Raw genomic sequence first — 25225 nt, 5'->3', positions numbered from 1 at the left:
TCAGCGCACCACAGAAACTCTGACACGTTTCTAGCAGCATGTTCCCAATAACCAGGAACTGGAACCAGCCTAGATGTCCACCAAAAGATGGAGGGCAAAGAAAATGAAGTATATACACACAGTGGAATTGTACTCAACAATTGTCCTTGTTTTTCTTTTTCTTTTTTTTGTTTTTCGAGACAGGGTTTCTCTGTGCAGCTTTGCGCCTTTCCTGGATCTCGCTCGGTAGACCAGGCTGGCCTCGAACTCACAAAGAACTGCCTGCCTTCTTGCTTTTCTTTTTAGTGAAATCATGACATATGCAGGAAAATGAATGCAACAGAGTATAAATATGGTAAATTCAAATCTATAAGGTAAATTCAAAAGATAAAGATCATATGGTCTCTCATATGCAGATTCTAGATTTAAAATTATATAAATGGGGCTGGAGACATGGCTCAGTGGTTAAGAACAATTTCTGTTCCTTTATAGGAGCAAAGTTCAGTTCCCAGCACCCACAGAGTGGCTCACAACCAACCTGTAACTCCACAATGTCCTTTTTTTGCCTCCCCTGACACATGCATACATATATGCACATTTGTGTGTGCATGTGCACGTGAACACACACACACATATACAGACAGAGAGATAGAAATACAAAGAAAAATGTTAAAAAATTAAATTTTAACTTTAAATTTATGTTTGCCTACATGTGTATCTGTATACCACATACATGCCTACTGCCTGCAGAGATCAAAAGAGGGCATCAGATTCCCTGGAACTAGTGTTATATTGTAGTTGTTATTTTACTTTTTGGCTCTTTGCTATTTTGGGGGGTGGGGGCACCACCCAGCTCCCAAATGGGGACTTATTTAAATGTATTGGCTTTCAAAATAGCTTGGCTTATTTCTAGCCAGTTTTCCTTAACTTAAATGGGATCATTTACCTTTTGCCTCTGGGATTTTTCCTTTTCTTACTTCTGTAATCTTACTTTCACTCTTACTCAGTGGCTGGCTGTGTGGCTGTGTGGCTTGTGTGGCTGTGTGGCTATGTGGCTGTGTGGCTGTGTGGCTGTGTGGCTGTGTGGCTATGTGGCTGTGTGGCTGTGTGGCTGTGTGGCTGTGTGGCTGTGTGGCTGTGTGCTGTGTGGCTGTGTGGCTGTGTGGCTGTGTGGCTGTGTGCTGTGTGGCTGTGTGGCTGTGTGGCTGTGTGGCTGTGTGCTGTGTGGCTGTGTGGCTGTGTGGCTGTGTGGCTGTGTGCTGTGTGGCTGTGTGGCTGTGTGGCTGTGTGGCTGTGGGCTGTGTGGCTGTGTGGCTGTGTGGTTGTGTGGCTGTGGGCTGTGGGTTGTGTGGCTGTGTGGCTGTGTGGCTGTGTGGCTGTGTGGCTGTGTGGCTGGGCGGCTGTGTGGCTGGGTGGCTGGCCCCTTCTTTTCTTGCTCCTTGATCTCTCTTGATTTTTGATCTCTCTTTTTCTCCATATATTCTCTCTGGCTACCAGCCTCTCCTGTCCTTTCTCCTGCCTTGCTATTGGCCATTCAGCTCTTTATTACACCAATCAGGTGTTTTAGGCAGGCAAAGTAAACAGCTTCACAGAGTTAAACAAATGCAACATAAAAGAATTCAGGGTTGGGGATTTAGCTCAGTGGTAGAGCGCTTGCCTAGCAAGCACAAGACCCTGGGTTCAATCCTCAGCTCCACAAAAAAAAAAAAAAAAAAAAAAAAAAAAAAAAAAAAAAAAGAATTCAACACATCTTTACATCATTAAAACAAATGTTCCACAGCATAAACAAATGTAATACATCTTAAACCAATATTCCGTGTTATAGGTAGTTGTAAACTGCCATGTAGGTGTTGGGAATCAATCCTGGGTGCTCTATAAGAGCAACAAGTGCCCTTAACCACTGAGCCATCTCTCCAGTCCCAGGATAAATTTTAATTTAATCTAAATTTGTGTGTGTGTGTGTGTGTGTGTGTGTGTGTGTGTGTGTGTATTTACATAGGCGTATTTGTAGATCATAAAACTAGAAAGGGGCTCATGAGAGGGAAGGAGACAGGAGGGAGGACAATGGAGTGCACAAAAGCAGAATTGCAGCCTGAGGGAAGAGAAGGAGCCAGTTGAGGGGGAGGGGAATGAACGAGGCCCACATACAATGACATACATGTAAAATGCCACAATGAAAACCACACTTTGTATGCTGACCTAAAATATGAAGATAGGGCTGGAGATGTATGTCAGTTGGTAGAGTGCTTGCCTAGCATACATGAAGCCCTGGGTTGGATCCTAGTTGATGGCACACACCACTAATCCCAGCACCCTGAAGGAGGACCAGAAGTTTTGGTACCTTTGGCTACACAGCAACTGAGTTTGAGGCCAGTCTGGACTATATGAGACTCTGTAGCAAAAAAATAACTTAGTCCAGCAAGATGGCTCAGCCAGTAAAGGTGTTTACCTCACAAGCCAGTGGACCTGAGGTGAATCTTTGGAACTCATAATGGAAGGAGAGAACTGACTCCTAAAGTTATCCTCTGTTCTCAGTTGCGGAATAATTTTTTTGCACACTGTGAAGATGCTGTGGGCCACAGAAATATGAAGTAGGAAGGCAGCTGACTATGACAAAGCTGTGCCTGGAAGAAGCCAAGAGCCCTTCCAGAGGATAAAGCCAAGGCTTAAGGAGTCTTGGTGAAACTGGCTCTTGAATATTAGCTGTTTCCTGCTATGAATTTCCTGTGTGCTACTGTACCTTTTCCATTCCTAGAACAGTGTGTTTGATCATTCATTGGGCACAATTTCCCCTATACAATGAAAGTATTTGGATACATCTCCCAACTGTGCTAAAAGCAGTCACACAGCCAGATCCCTAATTTCAGGCCTTTCTGTAATTATTGTTATTAGCAACACCCAGCTAGGGCCATCTCTGGACCAAAGGATTTTATCTGTGATACCTCTCAGACTTTCTAAGGACAGACTGCAGATACATAAGCATCCAGACCACCTGCTAGTCTCCTAAATTAAGGTAAATATTCATATGGAGACAATTGCCAAGGTCAGGTGGAAGTTAGGTACAAACCTTTGCTTCTTGTGCAAATTAAGCTTAACCTCCTTTTTCTCTCATATCCCAAAATGGTACCTCTAGACTTTCAATTTAACAATTAACTCAGAACAAAAGGGCTTTCACATACCAGATGTATCAAGCTATGACACAGGCTTCCTAGCTACTGGACAGACTTGCCCCACCCAAGCAGAAAGAGGCAGAGCCAGAGAATTGTGGATTATATGTGTATTTAAATTGGACTGGGGAGAAATAAAGATGGAAGGAACTGAGAACAATGAGAGGACAGGAGAGGAAGGACAGAGAGGAGCTGAGTGTGAGAACAGAACTGAAGCTGTGTAGAGAGATTTTGACTTAGAAGAATAAAGTGAATGGACTAAAAGGTTTTGTACACATAGATTTATTTGAGAATCCCACAGATTAATTAATCTGCTGCTCATGGCGACTCTTCTAGAACTCTGGGAAAAGACTATAGAGGGGCTGGACCCCAATAGTCTTTGTTATGAGGATGTGTCACTCTGATTGGTTTAATAAAAATCTGAACAGCTAATAGTTAGGTAGAATTTCCAGGCAGAGAGGACGCTGGGGAAAAGGTAGAGAGGCCAGGAGACACAGAATAAGCAGAACAAGTAGGATGGGCAGTACAGAGTAAAGGTAATAAAGTCATGAGGCAGAAAGTAGATTAAGAGAAATATGTTAATTTATAAGAACTAGTTAGAAACAAGCCTAAGCTATTGGCCAAGCTTTCATATTAATAAGTCCCTGTGTCATTATTGGGAAGCCAATGAAAAAGTCTTACTACAATCCTCCATATGCACAGTGTGTCATGCACACACCCACACCCATACACACACTAATAAGAATACATTTTCATTTAAAAGTTCGATATTTTGCCAGGCAGTGGTGTCGCATGCCTTTAATCCCAGCACTCAGGAGGTAGAGCCAGGTGGATCTCTGTGAGTTTGAGGCTAGCCTGGACTACAGAGTGAGTTCCAGGAAAGGCGCAAAGCTACACAGAGAAAGCCTGTCTCAAAAAACAAAAACAAACAAACAAACAAAAAAAGCCAAACAAACAAACAACAATGAAAATTCAATATTTTAAATTCATGGTGGGTTTACAGAGCCCCTGTACTGGTGATACGGTGAAGAATACACACCTGCAAATGAAAAGGTCCCTTCATAAATGGGCGGTGGGGAAAGGTGTATTTGTGTTGAATGAGACCCAATGTTTGGGGAAGCCCTCAGGTTTACACTTTAGAGAGACAAACCAAAGAGCAACCTGGCAAATACACAGACAAACAAATACAGAAATATTTAAAGGGGTTGGGGAAGAACACAAGAAACAGTTAGGAAAGGCAAAGAAGAAGTCTGCGATTTAATTCCATAGAATGGATGAAGGAGCCCTTTAAATGGATCAGACATGGTAATTTAGCAAAGTTCAAGCTGTGTTCCCAATCTGCATGCTCCATTTCCGCCAGCAGAGGGCAACAAAGAGCAAAGGACTGATAAGGAGGGCTGCGGGCTGGTGTGTTCATTCACTGTGCAAGGTGAAGAAGACCAGAGACTTACTAGGAAAAGAAAAGGCTCAAGGGTCAGCTGCCTCCTGTGAGCACTTTAGTGCAAAACAGTTTGACCACTTTGGGCGGGAGGGGGAGTTAGCTTCTAGTTACCTGGGGATGGGAGAGGGTGGGGATTCAGTCTGGAGTTTGGATTAGAGGGAGCTTGGGCACTATTTTGTAACTATTAACAGGAAGCCTTGTCTCAAACAAAGTGCCACCCCAGCTAGCTAGAAATCCACCTTAGGGTGGTTTGTTTGTTTTCTTTCCCTTTTTTCTATACTGAGTACTTTCAGTTCTTAAGGGCTAGAGAGCTGGTTCAAAGGTTAAGAGCACTGGCTCTTCTTCCAGAGGACCCAGGTTCCGGTCTCAGCACCCACCTGGTGGTTCACATTTGTAATTCCAGTTCCAGGGATCTGATGCCTTCCTCTGGTCTGTGAGGACACCTGGCACACAGCGGTGCACAGATACATGCAGGCTAAACACGAATACACAATAAAATAAATAAATGAATAAGAAAAAATTCAGGTCTTGAAAATGTGAAGCATTGATAAGGGTTAAAAAGTGAGAACAGCCAGGCATAAGTGGTATACACTTTTAATCCCAGCCTTGGGAGGCAGAGGCAGGTGGATCTCTGTTCCAGGTCAGCCTGGTCTAGCAAGTTCCAGGGCAGACAGGGCTGTTACACAGAGAAACCCTGTCTCAAACAACCAAAAAAGATTGCCAGGCATTGATGGCACACACCTTTAATCCCAGCACTCGGGAGGCAGAGGCAGGCAGATCTCTGTGAGTTCGAGGCCAGCCAGGTCTCCAAAGCGAGTTCCAGGAAAGGCGCAAAGCTACACAGAGACACCCTGTCTCGAAAAACAAAAAAACAAAAAACAAAACAAAACAAAATAAAAATAAAAAGTCAAACAAGGGCCAGGGGTTGGCTCAGCCAGCAAAGGTGCTTGCTGTACCAACCTGCCCGGGTGAGCTCAGAGCCCCAGCACCCACACACAACCTGGAGAGATGCTGAATTCCCTACCTACTGCTCTGGGAAAGTCAGAGGTAGAGACAAGTCATAAACTCATGGGCCAGCTAAAGCAGTGGACAGGATGATCCTATCACAAACAACGTGGACGGTGAAGACCCACATCTGAAGTTAGCACAAATCTGACCTCTACATGAATGCTGTAGTGTACACACACCTATACAGATACACAGCACACATGTACATCCTACTGCAAACCACTCATATACCAAGTGAAAAAACAAGACCAGATGTGGTATACACCTATAACCCGAGGACTCTGGTGGTAGAGGCAGGAGACTCCTAAGTTCAAAGTCATCCTCAGCTCCAGAGTGAGTTCCAGGCCAGCCTGGGCTACTGCATAAGACTCTGTTTCAAAACAGAAGAACCAAAGCAACTGTTCAGGCGATGGTGCACACCTTTAGTCCTAGCACTTAGGAGGCAGAGACAAGCAGATCTCTGTGAGTCTGATGCCACCCTGGTTTACATAGTGAGACCCTGTCTCACACACACACTTCTCCCACAAAAGGAAGCAACTTCAGCAATGAAAAATGTGAATCAGAATTCCTTCTGCCATATTCCTGCCCAACCCTCTTCCACAGGTAGCAAAGTTTGTTAGTTTCTGGTCATCTTCCTTGTATTTAAGATTATTTTTTATTTATGTATGTGTGTGTTTATGTGACCCATGTGCATGCAGGTACTCACAGAAGCCAGTAGAGGGCATCAGATCTCTGGAACTAGAGTTATAGGTGGTTGTGAACTTCCCAGTGTGAGTGCTGGAACCAAACTGAGGTCCTCTGTAAGAACAGTAGACACTCATAACAGCTGAGCCATCTCTCTCCAGACACCTTTCTTGTGTTTCTCTAATAGAGACACAGAAATGTGTGTTCACTGGTGTGAGCACACACATGTGGGCTGAGAAGTGCACTAGAAGCTTTGATTCTGGGAATGTTTTCTTATCTTGGTGTTGGTTATATGTGGTCATTTTGTGATGCTTCAAATCTTAATTGTAACATACACTTTTCTGTATTTGCACAGTTGATCAATATGCTGAAAAAACAACAAGATTAGCTGGGTGTGGTGGTACCTGTCTGTAAACCCAGCACTTGGGAGGCAGAGGCAGGAGGATCAGGAGTTCATGGTCATACTTTGCTCCTAGCAAGTTGTAGAGAACAGCCTGGGCTACATGAAACCTTGTCTAAACAACAAAACCCCAAACCAGGAACAACCTAGTTTCAAAGCAAAATTCTAGTGCCAATGAGATGGTTCTGCTGATAAAAGCGTTTGCCCGGCCAACCTGACCACCTGAGTTCGATTCCCAGATCCCCTAGTACAAGAGAACCAAATCCTGGATGTTATCCTCTGGCCTCCACACATGCTGTATCCTCACAATGATAATTATAATAAAATTCTAAACCCCTGTATTGCTAAAATTACAGAATCCTTTCTGGTCTAGATTTTATCAATGACTCTACCACAACACAATACTGAGTATTTAATCTGTATGCCACACATGTTCTCACTGAGCTAAAAATTACCAGCCCATTTACTTTAAGATGAATCTCACTACCAGGTAGGCCTCAACACTTTCACCCTTCTGCCTGAGTCTCCCAGCAGCTGGGATTACGGTGTGTGTCATATCCAGATTTAGCAGCTTTTTCCTTTTAGATCAAATTAAAAAAAAAAAATGGTTTCAATTTTTTTCCTATACCCAGTTTTCCCCATGTAGAAACAAATTATTATTCTCTTGTGTATTTATCTTTAGCAGTCACATCAAATTATAAGGTGTCAAATAGCACTGTAAAGTTGCACAGATTTTAAAGAAGTTTCTTGTTTGGTTCTGCTTGAGGCAAGATCTTACATTACTATATAGTCCTGGCTATCCTGGAACTTGCTATGTAGATCAGATTGGCATCAAACTCAGAGATCTGTTTGCCTCAGCATTCCAAGTGACAGGATTACAACTGTGAGCCACCACATACAGCCTAGGTTTTAAAGCTTTAGTGACCAGATAAGGCTATGTCATAGAAGTTTGTTTTGTTTGTTTGTTTGGTTGATTTTAAGATAGGATTTCTTTGTGTATTCTGGAACTCGCTCTATAGACCAGGCTGGCCTTGAACTCATGGAGATCCTACTGTCTCTGCCTCCCAAGTGCTGGGATTAAAGGCATACACCACCACCACCACCACCATAGAGATTTTATAATCAAATATTTATTTGGAAAAAGTCTTTGGAATATAAAAGCCAGATATGGTGGTTCATGCATGTTATCCTAGCACTGGAGAGGCCGAGGCAGAAGGATAACTGAGAGTTTAAGGCTAGCCTGGGCCACATAGTGAGTTCTAGGGCAGCAACTTGAGTTACAGAAGCACCATCTCAAACAAATCTTTGGAGTATATGAAGCAGGAAAAATGACTGATGTCACATTTCATCACTATGACAAAATACCTTTGAAAAGAGCATTAAGTATTTATCTTTTTATTACTTTTTTAAAGATGTATTTATTTATTATGTTTAGTGTTCTGCGTGCACAACAGAAGAGGGCATCAGATTTCATTAGAGATGGCTGTGAACCACCATGTAGGTGCTGGGAATTGGACTCAGAACCTCTGGAAGAGCAGCTGAGCTATCTCTCCAAGCTCCCTTTTTTATTAAATTTTAAAAATTACATATACTACAGAGTGGTACACATCCCACAGATGATATGTGGAGATCAGAGGATACTTGTAGAGGTCTGTGTTCCCCTCCACTCTATGGACACAGGGATTAAACTCTGGTCCTCAGACTTGGAGGCAAGCCTTTTACCTGCTGAGCCCTCTCGCTGGCAACATAGTGTGAGGATTATTCTAGCCCACGGCCACTTGTCCTTTGCCAACATTGTGGCAGGCAGTGCGTGGAGGGTTAAAAAGGCTCAATTCACAGTAGACAAGGAGGCAAGAGAGAGGAGCCTGGGGACAAGATGAGCCCTTCAAGGTACATCTCCCATGACCTACTTCCTCCAATAGGAATCAACTTTTTTTATAAAAAAGATTTATTTATTTATTATGTATACAGCATATATGACCACAAAGAGGGCACCAGATATCATTACAGATGGTTGTAAGCCACCATGTGGTTGCTGGGAATTGAACTCAGGACCTCTAGAAGAGCAGTCAGTGCTCTTATCCTCTGAGCCATCCCTCCAGCCCAGGAATCAACTTCTAAGGAATCAATAGCAGTCACTACTCCTCAACACACCCAAAAGCACTACCAGGGAGAGCAAGTATTTAAAAAATAAACCTATGGGGATATTTCAGATTTAAATCGTAACAATAAAGACAAGTCCATCTGAAATTACTAATAGGTCAAATGTAGATGTCTTTTCTCAGCTGAATTTCAATAAAAACACCATCTTATTAAGGACATTCTAAAACAAGCATTAAAAACTGACATCATTAAAAGGGCAGAACTGGTCACACTTGTTTTTAACTATTCTCTACTCTAGTACAATTGCCAAGTTTTAAAAATAGCTTCTAATTTGGGGTGGGACCAGGGAGGTACATGTCTGTAATCCCAGCATTTGGAAATCTTAGGTAGGACGATCCCAAATTCTAGGCCAGGCTGTGCTACATAGTGGGATTTGGTTTCAATGTTAGGCAAGATGTACCTACTAATGCAGCAGTGGTATGACTGTTAAGGGAGTAATCAACCACTTTCTGATTTAATCTGGGACCCCACTCCCCAAGAGGATATCCAAGCCTGGTTCTGTAAAGCTGGCCGAAAGCCCGTGGCCAGGGAAGTCATGCTCTTGTGGGGAATCCACTATTGTTCTGCAAGATAGTCATATTGTCCAACTGCTGTCTAAGTATTATATTTATGGCTGTAGATTGGTGCTGCTCTCAACCTTGGTCAGGGGAGCTTCTGTTTGCAGTGAGGAATGGTTAATTCAGAGACTTGCACCTTATCAAAGTGATTGCTGAGTGTTCAGCTCTGAATGGGACATCCAGATCAACAGCTGCTCCTCAAGCTCAAGGAAGAGCACCAAGATGGGGCTGAGATAATGTAAACACTGAGCAGGAGTGTTGTTGAAGGCTGTCTTCTGGATATGACATAGTTGCCACACCTTCAATTCACAGCAGCCATACCTGCAAAGGTCATCGGTCAACATTCCAGCAGGGATGGGGAGGGGACTCATAAGGCCCCACCCTTAGCTAAGGACTTTGGCCAATTTTATTGATTTTGTTGCTGTGGGAGGGAATCATTTTTCACCAGGCAGTGGTTGCGCACACCTGTAATCCCAGCATTCAGGAGGCAGAGCCAGGCAGATCTCTGTGAGTTTGAGGCCAGCCTGGTCTACAGAGCTAGTTCCAGGACAGGCTCCAAAGCTACAGAGAAATCCTGTCTCTAAAAAAACAAAACAAAACAAAAAACAAAACAAAACAACAATAACAAAAAAACAACCACAGAAAGCAAAAAGTAAAGGGGTGGGGAAAATTAGTACTGATCCGGAACTCCCAGATTACATTTGCCTCTGAGAAAGATCAGAATGCTGTGTAATCCTATTAAGTCAAACAGTTCAAATTACTAACAGATTTCATTCCTTATCTGATAAATCAAACTGGAATGTAAGAAAAGGCAACACGATGTTTGACCCTGACTGCAGAGAATAAATACTTTATTAACTGATTACAGTTGAAAGTCACGAACAAAAAGGAGTCTATTAAGGCAGAGCCATATATATAGACATATATATATATGTATAGACAACTGCAAAGCCGCTTCTCTCTTTACACGGTCATAACTTCCGCCGCTCTCACACTCAGCTGGTGTGCTTTCTTTCGTGACTAGAGGAGCATCTTGGCCAATGGTTCTAGTCCTTTTGATGGTAACTTCAGAATCACGGAGTGAGACGACTGTGCCTCAGGTGTGACTACACTGTCATTGGTGTGAAACCTGATAGCTGATCAGTGTTCTTCAGAAAAACATGGTATCTTTAAAAATGATTTGAATAGTCTTACCTAAAACAAGTTTAGACTTCTGAGTTAATCAACTGCCCAAATTACACATTTTTCTGCCCTTCCCTAAATGCTCCTGTATGGCTTATATGGCCCAGAGAACAGGATCACCTAGTTCTATTGCAGTCTTATACAGTTTGGGAATTTTTTCAAAATCCAAAATTACTTCCTTCTGCAGAACAGCAATGCAAACAGTTATTCTATATAATGTAAAATGTCTTTCTTCTGTGTAGCTCTTTTCAAATGGGCAGCCACGGGGAAAAAAAAAAAGGACATAAACTTTGTCTGTAAAAGCTTCCAGCCCCCGAATTCCAACTTGGAAGGAAAAGGCAGAGGCAAGCTGACGTTCCCGCAGAATGAACAAATGGCTCTGTTTGGTGTCCTCAGGAGGCTTCCCCTTCCGCAGGAGACGTAGGTGTTGTAGGAGAAACGGAAGCAGGTTTCCGTGTGATTCTGTCTAGCTCTGCATGAACATCTGAGAGCACAGGCTTCTGGCCTACAGTGCATTTCAAAAAGAACAAGAGTTAGACATAGTCTTCTCCCTAAAGCTGGCCAATGCTTTCACTGGCTTTACACTTTCTCCTAAGGCTGCCCTCGGTGGCTAAGGCAGATGGTTGCTGAGTTCAAGGCTGAGGAGGTTCCATAGCATACCTGGTCTTGGGGGTTGGGGTGGCAAGAGAAAACAATAGCTATGCAGGGTGGCCATGCCTATAATCTCAGCACTCAGGAGGCTGAGAAAGGTGGACTGCCATAAGATCACAGCTAACCTCGACTACATAATGAGTTTGAGGCCCTATCTAAAACAAAAAACAAAAAACAAAAAAAAAAAACAAATCCCCCCTCAAAAAAACAAAAAAGCCCCAATAATAAAAAATGTTATGTAGCCTACTAAATTATATAAACATCCTTAAAAAGGCAGGTCCTCTTTTTAAACTGAGGGCAGTGCACTGGTAGCCATCATTTAACCTCACATGTGGGGTTGCTGTTTCTATTTTAGGGCACAGGGCAGTGAACAATCCAGCCAACTGCAGAGCTGGAGATCTGGAGAGAGGAGCAAGAACTGCCTCAAAATGAGCAGTGAATAGAGGTCAGGGGCCCAGAGCTGTCCTAACCTGCCAAGGGGTAACATGTCCAACTCTCTGAAACTCCAGCCATTCTCCAATCTTTAAATATAGAGGCTGGTGTGAAGGCTCAGCAGGTAAAGACACTTGCCAACAAGACTGATGACCTGAGTTTGATCCTTGGGACCCAAATGGTAGAAGAAAACTAGAACCAGAAAGTTGTCTTTTGACCTCCCCACACAAATTTAACATAGAATCAGGACATGACCCAGGAACTCCAATCTCAAATATTGCCCCAACTAATTAAAAATATAAGCTGACATAAAAATTAACATTCATAGAAACATTATTCAAAATGGGCAAAAGAGAAAGAAAGGGAGGGAGGGAGGGAGGGAGGGAGGGAGGGAAGGAGGGAGGAGAAGAAGAAACAACAGCCAAATGGAATATGGCTTATGCACACAAGGGTGTGTTAGTGAGCCATGGAAAGAAAGGAAGCTGTGACAGGTCACTACATGAAGGAGCCTGAGGACACAGAGAACGAGACACACTGCTAAGACTGCAGGGGCATGACAGCCAGCTAAGCAGCCCCAGACAAGGCGACCAGTGGCCCAGACACTGGAAAGTATGGAAAGTTTGACTTTCTTCTGAGAGATGAACATGATCTGAAATTAGATTCTGTGACAGTTTCTAAAGCCACATGTGACTCATCTGTACGTCATACCCACTAAGGCTGCATTCTGAGAATAGTGCCCTGCTTAGGAAGCTCTACCTGACTTTTTGGCGGAGGGTGGCAAGCCGGAGCTTCCCCCTGCAGCCCCTCCTCCAGGACTGCCCCCGACCCCGGGGCCTCCAGGGGAGCCAGTCTTCTTACTCAACAGACTGTTGAAGAAGTTGGCCAGGACACCTTCGCTCGTTGCTCCAGCTTCAAAACAAACAAACAAAAAGCATTTTAGAACAAAGATTCCATTTTTTCATAAGTTATTACAAACTACTTATACTTTCATCTACTCACACACAAAAGTAATTGCAAGGATAGCTGTTTTTTTTTAAGATTTATTTATTACGTATACAGAAGAGGGCGCCAGATCTCATTATAGATGGTTGTGAGCCACCATGTGGTTGCTGGGAATTGAACTCAGGACCTCTGGAAGAGCAGACAGTGCTCTTAACCTCTGAGCCATCTCTCCAGCCCTGCAAGGATAGCTTTTTACTCTTAATTTTATTCATTATTATTGTGTGTGTGTACTGTCTGTCCTTCTGTACACTATGAATATGTGTTGCTCTCATTGGTTGATAATAAAGCTGTTTGGCCAATGGTGAGGCAGAATAAGGTCAGGTGATACAATCAAACTGAAGATGGAAATAAAGAAGGGCAGAGCTGGGGCAGACGCTGTGAGCAACCCAAAAAGGAAGATGTGAAGGTACCAGTAAGCCAGGGACCATGTGGTGATACATAGATTAACAGAAATGGGTTAATTTAAATATAAGAGGTACTCAGTAATAAGCCTGAGCCATCAGCCAAGGATTTATAATTAATATAAGCCTCTGAGTGGTAATTTGGGAAGCAACTTATTGGGTATAATCAGGCTTATAGGACAAAAAGCTCTGCCTCCAGTTACATATGTGTCTAATCTATGTGTGAGCGTGCGGGTAGTAGTGGATGTGGCAACACTGCACATGTGTAGGCCAGAGACAACTTGATGGAGTTGGTTCTCTTCTTCACATTTAATGTGTTCAGGGTCTGTACTCAGGTGGTTGGGCTTGTGCAGCAAGTACTTTATTTGCTAAGGGATCTAGCCAGCCCTAAAGCGGTATTTTAAGGGGCCAAGAGTATCTTTTATTTTATTATATTTTATTATAGTGTGTGTGTATATATGTATGCATGGGGACCACATTGTATAGGAGCCCACAGAGATCAGAAGAGGCATCAGATCCCCTGGATCCGAAATTACATATGGCTCAGCAGCCATGCAAGTACTGGGAACTGAACCCAAGTCCTCAACAAAAGCAGCCAGTGCTCTCTCTTAACCACTGAGCCATTTCGGCAGCCCTGGTCCAAAATCATTTAAACATATATGTTAGATGCTAATATATCTCTCCCCTCCCTTTTTAAATTCTTATTTACTCATTCATTCAGAGATCCACCTGCCTCTGCATCCAGAGTGCTAGGGTTAAAGGCATGTGCCACCACTGACCAGCTACCTCTCCCTTCTAAAAGAGCTTCATAATCTTTTTTACATTTATTCTGTATGTTGTGGATATCACTCTGTATAAATAATGCTAACTGGCCAGTAGCCAGGCAAGAAGTATAGGTGGGACAAGCAGAGAAGAGAATTCTGGGACAGGAAGGCTGAGAGGAGACGCTGTCAGCCGCAGCCATGAGTACCAACATGTAAACCGACGGGCGGTGGTAGCACACGCCTTTAATCCCAGCACTCGGGAGGCAGAGCCAGGCGTATCTCTGTGAGTTCGAGGCCAGCCTGGGCTACCAAGTGAGTTCCAGGAAAGGTGCAAAGCTATATAGAGAAACCCTGTCTCGAAAAACCAAAAAAAAAAAAAAGATACTAGTAAGCCACGAGGCAAGGTACAGATTTATAGAAATGAGTTAATTTAAGATGTAAGAACTAGACAGCTAGAAGCCTGAGCCATTAGGCCAAACAGTTTAGGAAGTATTAAGTCTCTGTGTGTTTACTTGGTTGGGTCTGAGCGGCTGCAGGACTGGCAGGTGAGAGAGATTTGTCCTGACTGTGGGCCAGGCAGGACCAGGAAAACTCTAGCTACATCTCTGTGTATATGCATGTGTGTGTGTGTGTGTGTGTGTGTGTGTGTGTGTGTGTGTGTGTGTGTGTAGGTTACAGGACAACTTGCAGGAGTGGTTCTCTCCTTCCACCATGTGGATAGTTCTAGGGATTGAACTTGGGTTGTCAGGGTTGGTGGCAAGTGCCTTTACCAGCTAAACCATTTCACCAACCCTAGGTTACTATCAGAATTAATTTCTCCAATGTCTCCCATAGGAGAATAAGTAAAGCTTTCACCATGAACACAGTGATACACTGAGAAGACACTGTGGTGTTTACAGCTGATTATGAGCTCCTATCTATCAAACAAAGCTTAGGAGTATGGAGCAGGAAAGGAAAACACTTCAGTAGATTCCAGACAAGCATGTTCATTATAAAATGTACTGCACTGCTTCCTCCAAGAGACAGAGCTATACCTTTCATGTTCGGATCAATTTTTTTTGATCCCGCAGGGATGGGGGACACACTGGCAACATTAGATGACACAGATCTGTTTGGTGTTCGAGGGGAGCCTCCAGGAACTCTTGGTGAGGCATCCTAGGTAAAAATGAGAAAAGCACAAATACTAAAAATTAAAACCTTCACAATATTAAAAAAAAAAAAAAAACATTCTGCTACCATCCCCAACTATACTACTAGCTTTTACACTACAACTCATTGATAAAAATGCTAATAATCCCGGTCTCATTATTAGGAATTATTCCCCTTTAGGATACCAATCATTGCACTAGTGGAGAGGGAGTAATGCATGGGATAATGAAGTACAGCTCTGAGCACTAGCTTGGGAGACAGAGCTGGTTTCCCAGCTGCATGATCAGGAAGTCATGACCCATCTACATCATGGAACTATTCTGTAACAGGACTCCTCTGTAAGGCTGTCTTGAGGGTTTGTAAAAGAATACACACAGTTTGTGTGGTGACATACAGTAATACACAGGTATAGAAGGAGCATGGGAGCTTTACACTTCAATGTTCTACAAAGGAGTACAGATTCTCTAAAAACATCTCACAATTCCAGAAGAATTACCAACTGAAGTTTATATTGAAGCATACACACTGTTGTGTGTTTAAGAGAACTACAATAGCATGTATTGAACATTAATAGTTTTGTCAAAGTCTATAATACTGACCACAGGTCTTCCAGCTGCAGTTGGTGGTTGCTTTGCTAAAAGAGACTGGGGGAGAAAAAATAATTCCAGTTTAGACATGCATAGCTCACATTACTGTCTTTTTAAAGACAATATACAGGTTTTTTTTTTTTTTTTTTTTTAAAGGCAAGGTTTCTCTGTAGCCCTGGCTGTCCTGGAACTCACTCTGTAGACTAGGCTGGCCTCAAACTCAGAGATCTGCCTCCCAAGTGCTGGGATTAAAGGTGTGTGCTACCAGCACCTAGCCACAGCTTAACTTTTACATTTGTATGCACATTAACCTTAAAAGTAACCATGGTCCAGGCACAGTGATATACCTTTAATTCCAGCACTTCTAGCCCTCAAGAAAAAGATGCAAGTGGATCCTTATGAGTTCCAAGCCAGCTGGGGCTACACAGTGAGACCGTGTGTCAAAAATAAATAAATTAGCCAGGTGATGGTAGTGCCCACCTTTAATGAAAGGTAGAGGCAGGTGGATCTCTGTGAGTTCAAGGCCAGCCTGGTCTACAAAGCAAGTTCCAGGACAGCTAGGACTGTCATACAGAGAAACCCTGTATCAAAAAGCCAACCAACCAATCAATCAATCAGTAAGTAAATAAATAAGGGGCTGGAAAGGTGGCTCAGCAGTTAGAAATACTAGTTGCTCTTCCAAGGACCTGGGTTCAAATCCCAGCACCAACACAGTAGCTCACAACCTCCCAAACTCCAGTTCTAGGAGATCCTATAGCTCTCTTCTGACTTCCTTGGGCAGTAGACACACACATAGTACACATACATATGTGCAAGCAAAAAATTCATAGGCAGAAAGTATTTTTAATTAAAATAATTTAATTTTTAAAAAAGTAAAAGCAGCTGGGCAGTGGTGGCACATGTCTTTAAATCCCAGCACTCGGGAGGCAGAGGCAGGCGGATCTTTGTGAATTCAAGGTCAGCCTGGTCTAGAGAGCGAGATGCAGGAAAGGCACAAAGCTACACAGAGAAACCCTGTCTCTAAAAAACCCAAAAAAAACCAAATAAACAAACAAACAAACAAACAAACAAACAATCTTTGCATAATTAATTCTACAAAGACCACTTCTAACGTGACTTCATACCTGTAACTTCATGAGAAACACTTGGTCATCTTCTGCCATGATCTCCTTTTCATGCACAAACTGAAAGAAGTAAGGTGAATGAAATGAGTAAGTTGAATACATTTTGCTACCACCACCCATAGACTAACTGAAAGACAGTTCAAGAACTTGAACTTGATCTCTTCTTACATAAGTGATGCCCTAGTGCAGTGTGTAATTTTGCTAGCTTTATACTGAAAAGCTTCACAACCAGTGACCAGGACCAAGCCGGGTCCCCAGCTCCGACACTCTCCCCTCCTATAGCAGCCCCTCAGGCCCAGTCTTCTAGTGGCACCACACCCTGCTCATCTCCACACTTTCCATTACCACTCATGACCCATGTATTAGAGCTCATGCTGTTGTTTTAAAAGACAGCATCTCACTCCGCAGTCCAGGCTGGTTTGGGAGTCATTATGTAGAGTAGGCTGGCCTCAAACTTGTGGCAATCCTCCCCACTCTGTTTCCAAAGAGCTGGGATTACAGGTGTGTACCATCAGGCCCAGTTATATATCAGCTTATTACTATATGTGTATCCTTCTCCTTCCTAGTTAGCACTCTGTACCTAAACAGTGCCCGAGTGCAATGAATGAATGAGAAGGACGCCATAAAGCATAATCATGTTGCTAAAAGGGGGGTAGGGGTAGATGGCTCAGCAGTTAAGAATGTGCTCTGGTCCTGCAAAGGAACTGAGTTAGGTTTCCAACATCAACATTGGGCAGCTCACAACTCACTCTAACTCTAGCTCCAGGGGATCCAATGCCCTCTCCTGATCTCTATAGGCAACTATGCTCCTGTGTATATGCCCCCACACCAACAAACATGCCCATACACAAATAAAATGGGGAGCATTTTTGTACGGTTCCTTTTTATTTATTTATTTATTTAATAGATATCCAAACCAAATTAACATGCTGATTCATTTTTCATTGGAGCTTGCTTTTCTCACTACTTAACAACCCACACACAGAAGACAGAAGGTTCATAATATTTATTACAGCAGTATTATTTTTCCTAAAATGCTGCATTAAATCTGAGAAGAATTACATGTAAATATTCATTTTATGTCACTTCCAGAAACATCTATATCTGTATTTATCTACCAAACATTATGTATGTACAGCTTAATATAAAGTCATGATGTATACCTTAGAAAAATACCTTCTGGAACTTGATTTAACAGTCCTAAAGTAAAACTTTAGCCAAGACTAACAAAATGGGAAGTTTTAGACAGCCGTGAGCCAATGCGGTGAGTATGCCTCAATGGGTAGAGTAGAGGAAACTACTGTAGGGTTGCCTTGGCTGTGGGAAGAGCTGTAGCCTCCCAAGTCCACAATCTCCATGCACTCTAAGTGTTCAAGGTCCACACGTCCACTCATGTGGCTTCCAAAGTATGTTAGAAAGTGATTCAGATCTAGAGTATGAAATATAAGGATAGAAAGACTAATGTTCGGCAGTTGAGTAGTCAGCCGACATTTGCTGGGACAGGTGCACATGTCACACACACTCAGCAATTCTCAGAACAGTTAAGGGGACCTCCTTCTGTACCCTTAACATTACAGATGACAGAGTAACTCTCAGCTTAGGTCTAGATATTAACTTAGGTCTAGATAAAACTTACCTTTCGGACGGGAGGTTTGGTTATGATGTCTTCAAAATTATCTTCTATTTTCAAAGTTTGAAAATTTTCATGTAATATTCCTATTTTCTTATCATTATCCCACCCTGCTGGACTGAAGAGAAATGCACATAAAACTATCAAATATTTACACTATCATTTTTTTTCACTTAACCCATGGAACATTTTTGGGGAGTTAAGGGAGCACAGCACTATGGATTGGACATGTGGCAGCTTAGTGCATGCAGTGAAGTGCTCTACCATTGGCCTCAGGGACCAATCTCGGGACTGCATGCATGCTAGAGAAGCATTCTACCAGCCCCTCCCACAAAAGACTGTAAAACCAAGTCCACACTCCATTTTGGGCATCATATACTGTAATAGCTGAATACACAGATGCACTAATAAGGCACCTCACAGACAATTTAGCTAAAACAGCACAGAACTTGCAAAAGACAGGCAGTAAACTGAAAGGCAATGAGATGTAGGTCCGGACAGGTTATCAACAAACTATCTATCCCCACCCACTTGTCACACAGGCCTCCCAGTCCCATCTCAAAATGGAACACAGAGCCTGAGCAACAGCACATTATAAACCGTGCTTTGAGCACACTTACATAAACACTGCATCCTTTTCCACCACTGCCGCAGGGATCTTGTAGGGGAACCCGTACAGCTTCTGGACGATGTATTTATAAACTAAGTCTATGTTCTTGTTCTCTTTCACTGAAGTGTAAATAAGCGCTGCACCATCTAGTCATCTCATTAAGGAAAAAAGCATGAGATTCATGAAGGTACCATAAACCATGTTTTCAGCTTAACATGCATATCCATCTGCACAGTGGCTTAGGAGGAAGCATCCAGGGTATCTAATATGATGATACACTTAGCAAGAAGTTTTGAATTACCCAGCACTCAGGAAGGAGAAGCAGGAAGACCAGAAGTTCAAAGTCAGCTTCAGCTATACAGAGAGTTTAAAGCCAGTCTGTGATATGTGAGTCTGTCTCAAAAAAATTTTTTTTTTCAAAAGTAAAAAATACTTATGTGCTATAAGGAAAATAAAATAATTTTTTATAATTTAGTTTAGGGGGGTAGATGTTTCATGAGGCTAAGAACTATAAGTAAATTTAACCATAATGACACCACTACCATATTTAAAACACATGAAAATGCTGGGCATGGCAGGACACATTTGGAATCGCAGCACCAAGGAGGCTGAGGCAGAAGGATCATCAGTTTGAAGCCAGCCTGGATCACATAGTGATGCCTTGTCTTAAAGGGGAATGGACGTGAACAGGGGCTTAAGAGATGGTATGAGGGGTAAGAGTGCTTCCTGTGAAAGCAAGAGGACCCAGGTTCAAATCCAGCAACCATCTGGATCTAAAAGTGGGAGGCAGAGACAGGTGGACCCCAGGAGCTTGTTGGCTGGCCTCCGCCTGACTGGTGATCTTCAAATTCAGTAAGAAATCCTGTCTCAAATGATAAAGTGGGCAGCAACAAAGAAGACACCAGCATTCTCCTGTCTGTTACACATATGGCATGGACAAATACACTACACACACACACACACACACACACACACACACACGGATGGATAGATGGATGGATACAGCTTTTTGGATTTTGAGACAGGGTTTCAGGATGAAGACCAGACTGGCCTTGAACTCATTATATAGCCCAGGCTAGCCTCAAACTCCATTCTATTGTCTCAGCCTCCTAGGTGCTGAGATTCCAGGCATGCTCCCCATACCTAGCATAGTTTTCAATCAGGTAGACTGACAGTATATTACACTGTAATTTTCCACATACACCTGTGTATTAGTTGCTTTTCTGTTGCTGTGGTAAAGTACCAGAACCAAGGCAACTTAGAGAAGGAAGAGTTTATTTAGCTTCCAGCTCCAGAGGGAGAAAAGCCTGGCACGGCAGGGAGGCATAGCAGCAAGCAGCAGGACGGAGCAAGATGCCAGCTCACATCCTTTACACAAGCACAAAGTAGAAAGTCTGTGCGTATTTTAACGCTAAAATCAATCTATCCATTTATCTATCTCTATCTATGGCACATACTTATAGGTATCATACGTAATTTTAGGTAAATATAAAATACTATGGTTCCTAGGCTCTGTTGGGGCTTGCTTGCTTTTCTCTACAGTTTAGCTGGTTGATCTCTCTTTCTCTCTCTCTCTCTCTCTCTCTCTCTCTCTCTCTCTCTCTCTCTGTGTGTGTGTGTGTGTGTGTGTGTGTGTGTGTGTGTGTGTGTTTTGGAGACAGACTGTGTAGTCTAGACTAGCCTAGAACTTAAAGCCTCCTGTGTCAGTTCCAAGTGCCTGGGTTACAGGCTGTACTTCTACACAAAGCCCATCTGCAGTGACACACTTTCTCCAACAAGGCCGCACAGTCTAACCTCCTCCACCAGCACTCCCAATTGGGGAGCAGTATTCAAACAGCCTATGGGGACCAGTTTCATTCAAACCGACACAGCCTCATCATTATTTTTCTTAAGCACAATTCTTTAAACATGGCAAATTAACATTACATATTTCAATTCTTGCCTCCACATATAACAGAGTGGGCAAGAGCCATTAGTTGTGCCCCTCTTCCCAAACTTTTCCCCAATTTTTTTTAAGTAGATAAAATACAACCTTTCAAAAAGGAAACAGAAATAAATTCAAACTACACCACAACCAAGTTCAGCTTTCATACAGGACTTCCTGGATGAACAAAAGCCAAGGGCGGCTATGACCTTCAGCCAATGGGAAGGAGACTTGAACCTCAGGAAACAGCTAGGTAAATTCACATAGCATCTCTCTTCAGATGTCCCTGTCAGCTATTGGTTGCTCCGGTGACTGGCTCGGCTTGTTCCCCCAATTTCTTAATGAACCATCCCTTTAGTGTGCTACTATAGACAAAAAGAGGCTTCTGTAATGACCCTTTTTCTTCAGCTCACATGAACTGACTTCAGAAAAACGACGTGTCTGTTTAAAAACCAACCAACCAACCAACCAACACTGTAGATGCTGACCCAGATGGCTTTTTTCATGGGGAGATGCCCTTTCTGAAAAGGTCACACCCAGAGCTGAGTGTAGAGGTACAGCCCATAATCCCGACACTTAGAGGTTGCCTGCCTCACACACACACACACACACACACACACACACTCTCTCTCTCTCTCTCTCTCTCTCTCTCTCTCTATCTCTATCTATCTCTCTCTCTCTCTCTCTCTCTCCTTTCTCTCTCCCTCACACACACAAACACACACACATACCCCAAAACTCCAGAGAAAAGCAGCCAACCCCCAACCCTGGGGGTTGTCCTGCTCATTCTCTCACTGAACACCTTTTGTGTCCCATAAAAGTACTTTGTATCTCTGTGCCCCTTCTCCCAAGACAGAGACTTGAGAACAAACCTATTCAGGACCAGCTTTGAATAAGTCTGTTTTCTCCCATTTACTTCTGTCTCCATCTCCCATAATTTCAACAAAGCAGAGAGAGCAACACAAACTTAACACTACAGTAACACCTCAGAACACCTGCATGTAAGTGACCCGGCAAGTGGACTGGTGGACTAATAATACTCACAGACTTTCTAAAGTCATCCTAATGGGTCTGCTTGTGGGGCACTGCTAAAGGATACACTGTAAACAGAACTTGCGGATGTGTGACTGGATAAAATCGAAGTGTTCATCTCTGTAGTCATGCTCTTTCTCCAATACACTAATGGCATCACACTGTGGATATAAAGCAATCATAAGACAGCATTGCAGTAACTTTAATTTAAACACTGAAATCCAATAGGATAATGTAAACAACCAAACAGTTCAATGTTTGAGAAGAAAACATAACAAGTTACCAGTACACTCTGGTAACCGACTAACAGAACCTGGAATATCAACAGAGACATCCTAAACAGCACTGGCTTCTGTGTTACACTCCATCTGGCCAGGATGCTCCAGACAGTTTCAGTACATAAAAGAATAAAGACCAACAGACTTATGTCAAGTGGTCACATCTGCCATTCAGCCACCAATCTCCTAAATGAATGAGTTCATCTAACCCTACTTCAGCTCTATAGAACACAGCTGTGTATTTCCTTTCACCTGTGGCCCTCCTCTCTTTCCTGATGCTTCACCTCATCACAGTCTCACCATAACAAAGCAAGGATGCCTGTGAAACACCACCTGCACAGTTAACAAGAATAGTTCTTCCTTGCTACAGAAAAACACCAAGGACAATACCAAGAGGCATATTCAAACACCATGACATCCAAATGATCTCACTGAAACCCTTCCAAATTCAAAGTGTAGAATATATGGGCTGAAGAGATAGCTCAGGGGTTGAGAGCACTGGCTGCTCTTCCAGAGGTCCCGGGTTCAATTCCCAGCACCCACATGGCAGCTCACAATTGTCTGTAACTCCATTTCTAGGGGACCTGACACCCTCATACAGACATACACTAGGCAAAACACCAATGAACATAAAAATAAAATAAATTTAAAAAAAAGAAAGTGTAGAATATAAAAAAATAAACACTGTAGATTGTTAATTATTATATGCAACAGTCTGGAGTCAAATTTCATATATATATTTGTTACACACACATACATTATAGAACAGTCTTCCTAGATAATCATGAACACTAGCTTGACCATTTTAAATACTACTAGGTGACATTTCAAGTGATTAAAGACATTTTATTATACTGTTGACATATTGGTGAAGTACAGCAATTTAGTAAATAGCTTTTAACCTAAATAAGGGACTGGAGATATAGCTCAGTGGTAGAGTATGTGTTAGCTCCCAGCATCCTCTCACTCCTTAGAAAGGGTTAACTGAGTCAGGCGCAGTGGCACACTGTATTTCTTAAAATCTTAAGACACTGTGAGAAGTACTTTATATACATTCTTTAGTGTATGAGTTTTAAAAAAGTGTGTGTGGGAGTAGGGGTGCGGGACAAAACAAAAAGTATAAGAACACCAAGACTGTGTGTCCTTAAAAGGATGGGAATGTGACTCAACTACATCAGCCTAAGAACGACAGTGCAGAGGCTGCTGCCCTGGCCAGCTGACATCAGGCACTCTGTCCCAGGTCCCAAATGCTCAAAGGAGAGCCGCTGCCCACAAATTGTCCTCAGACAATTTGGTCACTATAGAAAAACTCACACACACATAAGTCACAAATGCTTTTTATGAACTAAGTTGTAGTTCCAAAATACTGATGTATTTACCAATAACCAGGGTCAAACAAACATGAACTACACACAGATTCCAGTGTCTGTAAAATAATGTTCTAGAGAAAAGATGTAACAATATGCATTACACCAAAATCACCACTTGAAAATCAGGTAACAGGTTTAAACGCATCTAAATACTTCCATCTTACTCCTTAGTTACTAGTAAGTTTTATAAAATTTAAAATAAAACTTAAGCCAGGTCATTAGGGGTTTGTTTTGTTTTTATTCATTTTTATCCCAAAGATGAGAGCAGATTTCTTCACTTTCTTCTCATTATATGCACCTTTTTCATAGTATAAAAAGCAGGAATAAGGCTGGAGAGATGGCTCAGAGATTAAAAGCACTGGCTACTCTTCCAGAGGTCCTGAGTTCAATTCCCAGCAACCACATGGTGGCTCACAACCACCTGTTATGAGATCTGGTGCCCTCGTATGGCCTGCAGGGACACATGCAGGCAGAACACTGTATACATAATAAATAAATTTTTTTTTTTTTTTTAAAAAGCAGGAATAATTTCAGGCCTTTATGGTTCTGTTAGCTCTAGGAGTGGGGCTCAATGGCAGAACATTTATTTGCCTAGCATATACAAAGCCCTGTGTTTTGATGGAATGGAATAGAACAGTTTATGTCCTGACACTTTCTCAACTATTCCACAATGGACAAATAGTAAAAACACATTACTTAGGACTAAGTGGAGAGAAAATGGGCTTAGCAGATAAGTTATACTTCAAAAGAGGTATCTTTTCATTACAAAATATATTCAGTATAAGATAAGGTCTGGCTATGTAGCACAGGCTGGTCTGGAACTCATGAGTTTCCTGCTTCCTAAAAGCTGGGATCCAGCCAGGCGGTGGTGGCGCACGCCTGTAATCCCAGCACTTAGGAGGCAGAAGCAGGCGAATCTCTGTGAGTTTGAGGCCAGCCTGGTCTACAAAGCGAGTTCCAGGACAGCCTCCAAAGCTACAGAGAAGCCTTGTCTCGAAAAAACCAAAACAAAAAACAAAAAACCTGGGATCCATGTGTATGTCACCATGTCCAGTAAGCCAACAGACTTTGAAAACACGCCTTTTAATAAATACACAACTAACAAGTTCTTAATAATGGCATACCAACATTACATAACAGGTGATAAAAGACAGCTGTAGCTGGACAGTGGTGGTGCACGCCTTTAATCCCAGCACTGGGGAGTCAGAGATAGATGGATCTGTGACTTCAGGACCAGCCTGGTCTACAGAATGAGTTCCAGGACAGGTTCCAAAGCTACACAGCTCTATTTCGAAACTTCCCCCACCCTCCAAAAAAAGCAAAAAGTCATCTAGGAAAACTAACACCCCAAAAACAAAGTAGCTGCATGCTGTTCGAGACTCCCAGGAAGCAAACTGACCTTTGTGCAGACCACAAGTACCGGGAGACCCAGGTTGTGTGTGAGTGTGTCTGCACCCAGGGGGAGGACAACGCTGTCATCTCTGTCCTCCTGCACAGCTGTGGCCCTTCGCTGAGGGGAAGCTGGGAAGTCTTCTCCTGGCTCCACGTACTCTTGGAAGTCTCTAATCACTGCAAGTCCAAGTAAAGAAGGTTTAGAGATGGCACTGTGTGAGCCTCTGCTATTTCTGCCAGTCTAACTCTATTTTTCTGGGCTTAGACATAATCTTACATGGGAGAAGAAACAAAACTC

General features: G+C 42.7%; 1 protein-coding gene across 1 annotated transcript in view; it reads right to left on the bottom strand.

Moving 5' to 3' along the window:
• Positions 1-10221: 10221 nt before the first annotated feature.
• Positions 10222-25225, bottom strand: part of Dync1li1 (dynein cytoplasmic 1 light intermediate chain 1) — a 34876-nt gene continuing 19872 nt past the window's right edge. The window contains exons 5-13 of the mRNA XM_036193677.1: positions 24935-25104; positions 21955-22048; positions 18942-19077; positions 18328-18439; positions 16692-16751; positions 15580-15624; positions 14866-14986; positions 12421-12573; positions 10222-11086 (exon numbers count right to left, since the gene is read on the bottom strand). Coding sequence (XP_036049570.1) covers positions 10974-11086; positions 12421-12573; positions 14866-14986; positions 15580-15624; positions 16692-16751; positions 18328-18439; positions 18942-19077; positions 21955-22048; positions 24935-25104 — 1004 coding nt within the window. The 3' untranslated portion in view covers positions 10222-10973. The remainder of the gene's footprint in view (positions 11087-12420; positions 12574-14865; positions 14987-15579; positions 15625-16691; positions 16752-18327; positions 18440-18941; positions 19078-21954; positions 22049-24934; positions 25105-25225) is intronic.

Source organism: Onychomys torridus, chromosome 7, assembly GCF_903995425.1.
Source record: "Onychomys torridus chromosome 7, mOncTor1.1, whole genome shotgun sequence".
NCBI lineage: Eukaryota > Metazoa > Chordata > Mammalia > Rodentia > Cricetidae > Onychomys > Onychomys torridus.
The sequence above is the reverse complement of the archived record's forward strand: the minus strand, read 5'-3'. Positions and strand labels throughout refer to the sequence as shown.